The sequence below is a fragment of the Sturnira hondurensis genome, unplaced genomic scaffold, assembly GCF_014824575.4.
Source record: "Sturnira hondurensis isolate 20B ecotype Veracruz unplaced genomic scaffold, ASM1482457v3 Scaffold0021555, whole genome shotgun sequence".
Classification (NCBI taxonomy): domain Eukaryota; kingdom Metazoa; phylum Chordata; class Mammalia; order Chiroptera; family Phyllostomidae; genus Sturnira; species Sturnira hondurensis.
The window spans coordinates 3,059,281-3,071,780 of NW_028094186.1; the positions used below are offsets into that span (position 1 = coordinate 3,059,281).

The 12,500-nt window shown below is 52.3% G+C and overlaps 1 protein-coding gene across 1 annotated transcript in view; it reads left to right on the forward strand.

The window, feature by feature from the left end:
- Positions 1 to 1,650: 1,650 nt before the first annotated feature.
- Positions 1,651 to 12,500, forward strand: part of TCEA3 (transcription elongation factor A3) — a 34,739-nt gene continuing 23,889 nt past the window's right edge. Inside the window, exons 1-4 of the mRNA XM_037032844.1 lie at positions 1,651 to 1,947; positions 7,079 to 7,141; positions 7,909 to 8,014; positions 8,477 to 8,621. Coding sequence (XP_036888739.1) covers positions 1,879 to 1,947; positions 7,079 to 7,141; positions 7,909 to 8,014; positions 8,477 to 8,621 — 383 coding nt within the window. The 5' untranslated portion in view covers positions 1,651 to 1,878. The remainder of the gene's footprint in view (positions 1,948 to 7,078; positions 7,142 to 7,908; positions 8,015 to 8,476; positions 8,622 to 12,500) is intronic.

Here is a 12,500-nt window from a genome sequence, read left to right on the forward strand (position 1 = left end):
GGCAATCCTAAGTAACTGCGGACTTAGTTACTCTAGTCCCTTGGGTCTAGAGGGGCTGTCTTGGGGGTTGGTCAAGAGACCTCCCCAAACCCCAAACTGCTAGTCTAACCTCCGAGAAGTAGCCTAAGGTGGTTTGTGTGGTCTGGCCCCACCCGCCTCTGATTTTCCGCCCCATTTCTCCCCACACCCCTCTCACCTCTGTGCTGCAGCCACGCCAGTTTCTCAGTTCCTCCAACCCTGACACGCTCAGCCCCCTCCCATCCCTACGCTTTGCGCATCTGAAACTCCAGGACTGCTTTCTTCCTCTCTGGATGCACAGGGCTGGATCCACCTGGCACACAGTAGGTGCTGGATAACTGTGTGTTGAATGAATGAATGCTTCTTCTCTGATGTAAACGCTCCCTTCCTCCTCCCTCCAACTCCCACTCTGCACTTCTGCCCAAAGTTTAAATTTTGTTTCTTTGGAGATGACACCCCCTCAAGTGTGTCCTTAGGGCGTGTGCCCTTCTCCCTGCCCCTCACCCTGGCCGTGACAATACAGAATGGTTGGTGTCCACATTTGTTGAAGGTTTTCTCTTGCCCACAGACCCATTCTCAAGCTTGCTGGACTGGGTCTGTCTTGTTTGTTGCTAGAACGCTCAACACATTTCTGAATGAATGACAAACATCACCCCTTCCTACCTTGGTCCCAGGGCACACAGCAGCAGTCCCAAGCCAGATGACACCACACGGCACTGTCTCTGTGAATGGGCTGGGCTGGGGTTCTCCCTGGTTCTCCCAGGAGAGTCTGAGGATGTCACCGAACACTCCAAACCACAGCTCCCCACCCCCACACGCACTGGGGACCGCTTTTCATGCCTCCCCCAGGCCCCCCCGAGCACCTTTCCCTCCAAAAAATAATCTGTCAATTTAACTCTCTTGTTTAGGAAGAGACCTGCCTGGGTCTGCCGGAGACCCTTGGGAGGTCCTTCCTCGGAAACACAGATGTGTGCACAGCTGTGTTGGCACAATTCTGTCTCCTCCTCTCCACCCAAGGCGACCCCTCCAGACGCCCTCCCATTGGGGAGGCGGTGCCCTGGCCGAGAATAGAGGGCGCCCGTGCGCCTGGGTCAGTATTTCTCAGAGTTGGGCGCTGTGACTCTCCCAAGCCCTCACTACTCAAGGCCTCCCTGAACTGGCAGCACCGAACGTAGCTCTTCTGCAGGACCGTGTGAAACCCTGCGAAACCGAACGGTCACAAAATAGTCCGAAACAGAAGGCCTGGATACGCGTGCGCACAGGCTGGGAGTGAGCACAGGGTCCGGCAGAGTTCGGTTTAGTGATCACGCCCCCAGTGCAATCTGAGCACACCGGGCTGCCTCCACTTGGGCACAGGCACGGAGCTGGGTCCGCCTGCTTTGCGCGGTGACGGCGCAGACACGCGGGAGTCCCGAACTCTTGCCCGAGCTCCCGCTGCACACTCAGGCGCCCTTCTCACCCGGACAGCCTTTTGTGTCCCGGGACGACGGCCTCCTGACTCCGCCACAGAGCCTCCCTCCCCAAACCTTCCCCAGCTCCCGACACCGCCCCACCTCGACCCCCTGCAGAAGGGCCCCCCCGAGGAGAAGAAGGAAGCCTCCTCCAGCTTGGGAGGCCCGACCGGCCGGCGCGGGCAATCTTTGCCCCAGCAAGTCCTTGAAATCTATATTTAGTGCACGCCACCCCTCCCCCACATCAGAGGCGGGCGGGGGGGGAGGGGGACCCCGCCCCCGCCAGGCGTGTGTGTCGTGTGTATTTGCGTCCCGCGCGTGTTGCACGCCCTCCGTCTCTGCGCCTCCCGCCCCCGAGGCCCAGCTGCTGCCCCAGCGCCCGTCGCCCCGCAGGGCGTCTAGGGCCAACATGGGCCAGGAAGAGGAGCTGCTAAGAATCGCCAAAAATCTGGAGAAGATGGTAGCCAGGAAGAACACGGTGAGGCTGCAGAGTTTGGGCCACGGCGTCCGACCCCGGGAGGCGCGGCGCCGACGAGCCTGAGGGTCTCGGGGGGAGCGAGCTGGCGGGGCGCCCGGGAGGCGCGCGCGGGACCCAGGGCCCGAGGGAAGCGCTCGGGCGCGGGGCTCAGCGCCCTTTTGGGGACTGCTGGGCACCTCAGGGTGGGCGTGCGCGTGGCTCGGGGAACCGGGTGTGGGGATCGTCCCCTATGGACAAGTAGGGTTCGGGGGTCCCAGGGTAGCTTATGCGGGGAAAGCGAGGGGAGAGATCGGGACCTGGAATGAGGACTTTCTGCGTCCCGGGACGGACGACGTGGGCAAAGCCAGGGGAGTGGCAGCGAGGGCGGGGTGGAGGGAACAAAATCCTGGTGGCCCCAGAAGTGTCAAAGAAACTCGAGCTGACGAGGACTGCTGAGCCGCGCCTGCCTGGCACCGGCGAGTGGATCCAGCGGGGAGAGAAGCAAGGGGAGAGAAGCAAAGGGCCGCGGACTCCGGTACCGCACAGTTTCGGGCACAAGGAGCGGTTCTGCTTGCAATTTTACTTTTCCTTGGCCGAGGGGTGGGGCCTGCGCTGGCGGGGGCAGAACAGGTGCGGGACAGCCGCAGCCCTCGGGGCCGGCGGGGTGGGGGGACAGGGGCGGGCTCACCCCTGGGCTTTGCTCACCGACCCGGAGTTTGAGGGGAGTCAAGACCGGCGATCCTACCTAAGGATACGCGGAGCCCCGAGCACAAGCTGATTTGAAGTTAATGTTTGATCCTTCCGGTGATCTTTGCCTTCGGGCAGACGCTGTGGGATTGCCCAGCCAGAGCAAACTCGGCCTTCTTCAGGAAGGCTCTAGGCAGGCCCGCGCAGGGGAGAGAGTGGAGGGTGACCCAGCAGGTATGTCCCCCCATCTTGTCCTGTCCTGGAGCCGTCCTCCTCTCGCCATCCATAGCCTTGTGCTGGAGCAGGACTTGCGTTTCCAGGGCCTTCTGTGACCTTAGGAACTTGGGACAGGAATGGACTTAAAGCGGAGAAAAGGGAAGGGTCGCTGGAGCCATGGAATGTCTGTCGGAAGCCCCAGAGGAGACATGAACAGTAATGCGTCCTTGATGATACAAAGGCCAGAGCCTCCATTTCTTCATCTGCAAGAAGGAGCTGAGATGAGCTACCTCCTAGGGAGGGGTGCCACTGGGTTTTTGCCTCCACTAGTGGTGGTGAGGGTGGGAGAGACGTGAACTCCTCAGTAGAGCCTAGGATAGTGCTAGCTCAAGTCCAAGGCCAGACCGACTTCTGCACAGCCAGATGAAACAGCACCCAGTTGGCAGCTTCTGGCCCTTACCTCCCGCCCCCACCCACCCCCATTCCGGAATCTTCCAAGATCAGTGAAGCTGAGCCTCCAGTTGTGGGGCCACTTCTCCAGGGGCAGCAGAGCCCAACCCAGGTCTTCTGAGCTACATTCCACAGAAAGCAGACAGGTTATCCCAGCCCTGCTCCTTACTGAGGACTCAGGTTTAGGCCAGGAGATTCCGGGCCTCTGTGTGAGAGAGGTGGAGGGTGGGGGTCGGGATGAGGAAGCTCAGGAGACCTGAGAGAAGCAGCTTGGTTGGGAGTAGAGCTGTGGTTGAGAAGGACGGGACTGGTCCTGGCGTCCCCTCACTCCTCTGTGGCCAGAGGTCCTCCCTCTACTTCCCCTCTCTGTGCCTGGACTTCCTTTTCTGTAAAAAGGGAAGAGGAAATGGCATTCCTTGGAGTGCATTCCTGTGGAAGTATTCAGAGCTCTCTCCAGGAATGGCGCGAATCTGGCCACAGGGGCTCGCAGCTCAGAGCCAGTCTGCAGCCACGTCTGTGCCTGGGTTTTCTGCAGCCTCTGAGTGGGCACAGAGCTCTGGGCATGCGATCAAGGGAGGTGGGGCTTGCTCTGGGAGTGCAAATGGGCCCCGCCAGGAGTGGTTAGCGAGAGGAGGGCACACTTCCTGTTGTAAGACGGATCTTCCACCCTCCACGTTGCAGCTCAGGCCCAGGGTCTAGTGCCAGTTACTGAAGGGCCAGCAAGTAGGGCTTTTGTCAGATGCTGTCGGTGCGCACACACTGGAACAGCTTCCAACCTGCACGCACCACGTCGCAGCTACACATACACACAATGCACGCAATGAATGCAGCTACACGCAAAGCCACACACAACAACCAAACGAGCAACTGTGAACATAACTGCATATGAGACATGGCTTCGGAACCTGACACGACAGATACGCTGACAGTTATATTTACAGAAAGATATGCAAAGACAACTATACACCAGTACATGCAGACAATAAGCGATACCCAGACATGCAAAACTACACACCTAACAGCCACACTCAGACGTTACAGCAGAGACCTCACACCACAGAGGCCAGTAAACGCACTGCGCTTCAAGCTGCTTCCCCACAGCTGGGCCTGGGTACCACTGGCTGCACATCCCATACACACACAGGGAGACACACCTGGCAGTGCAACGCTTGCACAAGCGGGGGGTGGGGGGGCTCGTGGCTGTTCCTCGGTATGTCCCAGCTGCTCAGTGTGACAGACCGTGACCCGTGCCTAGGGATGGGATGGAGCCGGTTTAACATCCGTGGTTAAACCTTCAGGAGTTTTGCAAGTCTGTTGTTAAGACAGCCATCTTCTTAAAAATTTAGTTATACAGTTACAGTTAAGTAAATGATACCAAAGGCAAAGGTAATAGCTCTGGTGGGTGGCCTGGTGGGAGCATCATCCTGTGCACCGAAGAGCCATGGGTTTGATCCCAGTCGGGGCACATATCTAGGTTGCGGGTTCGATCCCCAGTCAGGGTGCCTGTGGGGGGCGGCTGATCAATGTTGCTCTCGGACATCCATGTTTCCCTCTCTCCCTCCCTCCCTTCTTTCCTCTCTAAAATCAGTAAACATATCCTCGGGTGAGGATTGAAAAATAATAATAAAATACAATAAAAAACATTTAGGTCTTTAGAAAAAAAACACAAGTAATAAATGCTCTAGAATTACCATTTCCTAATTCTTTGACTGCATTTCACCATCACCCATGGTCTGGAGGTAATTCCCTTCTCTTACGTCAGATGATGGGGACACCGTGAGATAGCCATGTCATTCCTCAGTACCCGCTCCAGTCAGTGAAAGCGGGTTTGTGATTTCCAGTTGGCTCTGGGGGCGGTATTCACAGCAGCAATCGGCAAATAGTACAAATCAGATTTTCCTTTCCCTTGAGAACCGGTTGCTGACATTGGCCACCGCGCCACCGCACTCACCCACACTGCCAGGCCACGAGTGCGTAAATCTGGACAGGTCTACGCCCATACCCGTGTACTTGTGCAGTGGTTCAAGCCCAAAATGCCTGAGTTTGAACCCCAGCTCTGTTCCTTATAACTTTGGGCAAATTATTTAGCCTCCCAGCTGCTTGGATTTCTCTTCTGTGAAAGTGGGACCATCTATAAAAATGGAGATAGTAAGATCACTACCTTATAAGGTCATCATAAGAGTTAAACGAGACAATGCACATAAAGGACTTAACAAGAGTATCCAGCACATCGTGAGCCTTTAATTCATGTTGCACACAGAGTTATATGCCCACAAGTTTACTTGCACACATAAACCCACAGGCCACACCTCTGAAGACATCCCGTGAACCCAGGCTCACGGAGGGAGGCTGAGGGCAGGCAACCCTTGGGACTTGGCCCAGGAAGCCTGGTGGGGGCGTACAGTGCAGTCAGCTGGTGCACCCCAGGGAACCCCATGCAGGACGGGGAGGCTGGGGCTGGCTTCCCGGAAGCGGGTGGGAGGAAGGAGAAAGTGGAAATGGGTCTGAGACAGCCAGCAGGTTTCCCAGTCCGAGTCTCCTTTCTTCCACTCCCAGTCTCCCCTCCCGCCCTCTGCGTTCCGTTTGATCCACTCACTCAGGGAGCCAGGTGCTGAGCCCTGAGTTCTCAGAGGCCAAAACAGTCCCCTTCGCCCAAGAGGAGTGAAAGTGAATTCCACACAAAGACTTGTATGTGAATGCTCCTTGCAGCCTTATTGTAGTAGCCCCAGACTGGAGGCCAGAGAAAGTCCATCCACAGGTGAGAAAGTCCACCCACAGGTGGAAATCCACAAGCAAACTGTGGTGTGTACGAACAGTGGAAAACAACTCAGCTGTGAAAAGGAGCTGTCGATATACACAGCAACATGGATGAGTCTCAGAATAATTACGCAGAGTGAAAGAAGCCAGACCAAAGGGAGTTTATCACAGTGCTCTTGGCGTGCAGTCCTTAAAAANACTGGAGGCCAGAGAAAGTCCATCCACAGGTGGAAATCCACAAGCAAACTGTGGTGTGTACGAACAGTGGAAAACAACTCAGCTGTGAAAAGGAGCTGTCGATATACACAGCAACATGGATGAGTCTCAGAATAATTACGCAGAGTGAAAGAAGCCAGACCAAAGGGAGTTTATCACAGTGCTCTTGGCGTGCAGTCCTTAAAAATGCAAGCCTATCTATCATGACAAAAAGTGGTGGTGGGGGCCTGGGATCAGGGGTAAAAGGAGGGGTGGATTGCAAAGTAGAACTAGAAACTTTGGGGGGTGATTGCTATGTTCTTATCTTGACTGTTTTATGAGTGTATACATACGTCAAAACTCATCAAATTGTAGCCTGAAATATGTTGTTTATTGCATGTCAATTACACCTCGATAAAGCTGTAAAAAAAAAAAAAAAAGCCACACTCCTTGCCCTGCTTAAGCTCCCATGAGATGAGGAGGACATAAAAGCAATATAATAAGCTGCAAAGTAACTACCTTTAGAGGAAGAGAAGGGGGAAGGGAGAGCATACCCAGGAGAAAGGAGGAGGGCAGAACCAACATCTGGAGGGCCCAAGCCTGGCACAGAGGGGCTTGGGCCCAGCCCGGCTGACAGGGGTGAGGGGCAGAGCTGATCTGGGGCAGAATCTTTTCCTTCTCTTTCCTTCTCACTGTCCCTGGCTTATACTTCAACCACGTGTCTGCCTGTTTCCTGGAAGTCTCCTTCCTGCTTCCGTCCCTCCTCTTTCCTACTAAGAAGACCACGTGGGGCACAACCTGGGGCACAACCCACGGCCCTCTGTTCTCACCTTGTGTCCTCCCACAGGAAGGGGCCCTCGACCTCCTGAAGAAGCTCAACAGCTGTCAGATGTCCATCCAGCTACTCCAGGTGGGGTGGGGGTGGAGAGTTCTGGGGACAGTGTTGGCTGGGGGGCGGGGGGGGGAGTGTAGACCTTGGGGGGGAAACCTGACACGGGGAAGACCTCCAAGGGTGGCGTCTGGGGGAAATTTCTGAGCAGAGGGCTGGGGGACCTTGGAGTGCTCTGAGGGTGAGGACTGGGTCATTTAGATGGGGACAGGGGACCTTTAAAGCGCAGGGGCCTTCTGGGTCTGGGAGGAAGACTGATGTACTTCCCTTGAATATCATAATTCCCAAGGTCCTGGGCTTGTGGGGTCCAAGAGGCCAATGATCCAGGGAAAAGTCTCCCACTTTTCAGTCTGCCCTGTGTTGCCCCCATAGCCCCCAGACATTGCCAAACACTCTTGGCCCCCCAAATTAGCACAGACCCAAGCTTTAGTAGCCAGATCTGTGCCTTAAGCTGAAACCTGGGCTCAAAGATATACCTCCAGCACACCAGGGGACCGGGAGTTGGGGGGAGTCCTCATCCCTCAGCCTTAGCCAGGCCCACAACCCCAGCTTTCCGCCAGAGCCACCGTTGCCCGCAGGGCAGAGGCACTGGCCCTCACTAAGGCTGGCAGTTCAGGGCCTCAGTTACAGGATCAGGGTTATTATCTCAGCCACAGGTCGGGCCTTGGGCTCTGGGGAAACTGAGGCTAAGGGAAGGAGGTGGGTGAGCCAGGTCAGGTCTTGCAAGTTAGAGCAGCCAGTCCTGAGAGTCCCTTCTCAGACTAGTCCCTCACCCTCTCTCTGGGCAGACAACCCGGATCGGAGTCGCCGTGAACGGGGTCCGAAAGCACTGCTCAGACAAGGAGGCAGTGTCCTTGGCCAAAGTCCTCATCAGAAAATGGAAGCGGCTGCTGGGTAAGGAGGGGCGAGGTTGACTCGGGCCATGTTTAATTCCCCAGCACCTGGGACAGGACTGTGCCTGGCTCATAGCAGGCAGGTGTTTGTTGAATGACTTAATAAATGACAGGTGGCCTCTAGTGGGGAGTGTCAGTGTTTGCTCAAGGGCGTGATTTGTAGATCTGTAAGTTTTCACGTACATGTGTCTGTGTGTGCATTTCTGTTTGCTTGTGTGTGTGTACATCTGTATATACATATTTTTGTGAACATGTGCATAGGTGTGTGTGCACACGCCTTCCTGCCCCCGTGTGTGAGCGTGGGTTTGCGTGTTGTATATGCACCTGTGTACAAGTGTGTGTATGTGTTGGGGGAGTGCGCAGCTGTCCCTGTCTCTGCCCTTTGCCCTTTCCTCTCCCAAGCTACGCTGGGTTCAATGGAGCTAGAGATGAGTGAGCAGTACCGCCACCCTTTCATTTTCAGAATCCCCTGGGTCCCCCAAAGGAGGAAAAGGAGAGGAAAGAGAAAAAGCCAAGAAGAAAGAAAAACAACTCTCCTGTTCCAGTTGGAAGCCAGGGGCAGACCTTTCTCCACCAAGGAAGAAACGAGGGGAGGAGCCCAAAGACAGGTAATTTTTTCTGGGATGGAAAAGGAGTATCTCTACCGTTTCGCCCAGTGTGTCCATAATAAGGAAGTTACGTTAAGACATGAATCCGATTAAACATGAAGATGTATGTTCTGTGTGTAACATTTTTTGGCTGGCGTTTCTGAAACATTTTCCTCTAAACCCTCTTTTTCTTAAAGATTCTATTTATTTATTTTTAGGGAGAGGGGAAGGGAGAAAGAGAGGGAGAGAACATCTATGTGTAAGAGAAACATCTATGGATTGCCTCTCCCTCTCCCCCAACCGGGGACCCGGCCTGTAACCCAGGCACGTTCCACAACCCGGGATGGAACCGATAACTCTTCAGTTCTCAGGCTGACAATCTGCTGAGCCACACCAGCCAGGGCAAAGATACTTTTTAAACAAAAATGTATGTGATTATAATTAAGAGCCTCATATTCTATATTCTACAACAAAATTTATATTCATATTGTTGAGTATTTTTTCCACAACGATCCTGTATTGCTTTTGAAATCAGAAAAATAATAACACTTAAAAAATAAGCAAGAGTGATGACAATTTGTTGTAGAAATAATGAAAAATGGGGGGAAAATCCTTCGCACCCCCTCCTCCTACAGGCAATCACTCAGTTGGTGTATGATTTCTTCTTCTATTCTCTCTTTGACTTGTTGTCTGTAGTTACTATTCACTTTATTATTTTTTTAAAGATCCTCTTTTTTAAAAAGATTTTATTTATCTTTAGAGGGAAAGGAGAGAGGGAGAGAAACATCAATGTATGGTTGCCTTTTGTGCATCCCCTGCTGGTAGTTAGCCTGCAAGGAACCAGCCTGCAACCCAGGCATGTGCCCTGACTGGGAATCGAACCGCCATTGTCTGGTTCACAGGCCCGCGCTCAATCCACTGAGCTGCGCCAGCCAGGGCGTTACCATTCACTTTAGAACCTGCTTTTTAAAATGCCGCTACTTATCACATGGTTCTGTAACCATTTCTGTGTTCTCTTCCTTTCCTTGCTCGTTTTCTGGTTGTATCCCACTGGGAGAAATCCCAGTGGGTATTTAACTTTTCACGTGGTGTGTTTTGTTTTCCCTGAGCGGTCAGCAGGGTGGCCTGCTGGACCCTCTGACCCTCCGGGCCCAACACAGAGTGTCCTTTACTGAAAGCTGCTGGGCCGCTGCACCCACGTGGCCCCCTGTGGACAGTCACACTCTGGCTGGTCCCGCCACGTCCAGGCCTCCCGTGTGGTTCTAGGCGCTGCGGCAAAGGAAGGACTAGGGGAGGGGGGGTGTTGTGGGGTGACGTTGGAAGACGAGAGGCTGAACTGTTGGGAGAGAAGGCCAAGTGGGGTGGGAGCTAAGCTGCAGAACAGGGCCGCGGGCGCCGCGGGAGAGGTGGCAGCACTAACCTCCACGTTTCCTTTTGCTCCATCTCTGAACCCCACTAAGTGACCCATACAGGGGGTTCTTTTAAAGGCCTATAAAAGGACAGCAGATATGGTCCAGGAGACCGCTGGAAAGCAGAAAGCCAGATTCTGGGCTTAACTCGATCATGTACTCACACCCTCAAGTCTCTGAGACTCTGTATCGTGGCCTGAAAAGTGGGCATTGTTATCTTGGTTCTTTCTTCTTCAGAATAAAATGTTTTATTTGGAATATATTTTAATTATATTTATTGTTTTAACTTAACTATTTTGTATTATATTTATTTTATTATATAGGTAATTACTTGCTCATTGTAGAAAGTTAAAAAATATATTTTAAATAGTTTTAAATAAGAATAGGAAAGTTAAAAATCATTCATTATATATAGAGAAACACACATATATGTGTATATATAATCATGTACATATAATAATGTGTAAAGTACACATATACTATATATAATCATATACATATTTTTCTAGACTTTTAGCTATGCATCAACACACATAAAATACTTATTGTATTAATAAAATGGAATTGTGCTCTATATAATATTTTGTAACCTTTCCACATTTATTTATTTCAACAGTAAATCGCGTGTAGTGTAAAATGTTTAGAAAAGCAAATATAGGAAAAGAATACTATTACTGTTAACATTTTTTAAAATATTGTATTTATTTATTTTTAGAGGGGAAGGGAAGGAGAGAAGGACAGAAATATCAATGTCCGGTTGCCTCTCATGTGTCCCCTGCTGGGAACTGGCCTGCGACCCAGGCATGTGCCCTGACTGGGATTGGAACCGCGACCATTTGGTTCCCAAGCCCACACTCAACCCACTAAACTACACCAGCCAGGGCTTCGTATTAACATTTTTATGTATACCTTTCTCACTTTTTAAGAACACCTATATGTATATTTATATTTTCCTAATAAAACCGGGGTCACACTCTACCGATGGTTTGGTAACCAGCGTTTGACACCTGGCAATGTCAGGAACGTTTCGCGGGCCGTGGGACTGTTGACCAGCCTCCCCTCCCAGCCAGGGTGCCGGGTTCCCAGCTGTCACTGCGGCCGAGTGGGCCCTGGGCTGCTTGTCTCCCCACCTTGCTGGTTGCGTCCAGTTGGCAAGGGTCCTATTTCCGCTAAACTGGTGAACTTCCTTTTTAGTTTTCTTAGTGATAACTGACCATCATTATTTATTATAGAAACACGGTAACCACATTAGTGCAATTAAAATAAGGATTAAAATCTTTGCCCACAGTGAGCCACCGCCAACAAGAGAAGCAGTTTCTTTTCCTCTTTTCTCCCAGCCCTGAGCTACTCACATCCATAATAATTTTTCCATCCCTGTAGGTGGAGTGTACAAACTACTGTGTTCTCCTTAACTCATCTTCCTCTTGTATTGCAGGCATTTTTTTCATCTTCCCAAATAGTTTTCACAATGATCATTTACAATAACTGCAGAATATTTCTGGTTTGTTCTAAAAAGAAAAGCAATGAGGAAGGGCCTGAAAATGGTGAGGCTGTGGGGTAAAGGCTCTTGTTTCTGACTGTAACATTCTGGCTTCTCGCTCTGATCTGCACCCGTCCGTCCTCAGGGGGCACTCAGGGAGGAGCCCCCCAGAGCAGCTCCGGGGCCGATATGGGAATGGACGGGCACGTGAAGTGGGGTGAGACTTCCCCTGGCCCTCGCTGCTGCCTCCCCAGTCTTCATGCTGGAGCAGAGGTGCGGAGTGGATGGGTCTGGTCCCCAGGGTAATTAAGACTTGCCCCTAAACCTCCCTTGCCTACTGTCTCCCAGACCATCTGGAGGACCAGGTGGGAGCTGGAAATCCATGCAGAAATGTTGCGCAGTCTGGAAAACAAGAAATCAGATGCCTGGGACTGTGGCGCATCAGGCCTGCCCTGTGCTGGGAACTGCTGTGGGGACACGAATGATCCAATGTCTTCCTCCCAGACAGCCCAAGACAGAGGTTCTTTTCTTCTCATTGACAGGTGAGGGAACCCGATGCTCAGAGAAAATGACCCGCCCCAGGGGCAGAACGGAATACAACTCCTGTCATCGGCTCTCTCTGTACAATGATGAATGTTGTGTGGTGAATGTTTGCATGGAGAAAGAGGTCTGGAAGGAAAGACATTAAACTTAGTAGTTGTTGCCTGTGGGGAGGTTTGTTTCCCCCCTTTTTAGTGTTTATATTTCTGTACTGTTTGACTTCACAGCATTCGGCAACAAATATTTACGGAGTGCTTGCTCTTTGCCAGGCACTAGTCTATTTGCTGGGGATAAGTCAGTGAATGTGTCAGACTGCGCTCCCCAGAACCAGACCCTGAGACCTGCACCCCAGCTCAGGGGTTTCTTTGGGAAGTGATTTCTGGAAGTGCAGGTAGAGGAGTAAAGAAGGCAGGCAGAGCCCTGGCTGGTGTAGCTCAGTGGATTGAGCACGGGCCTGTGAAGCAAAGGATC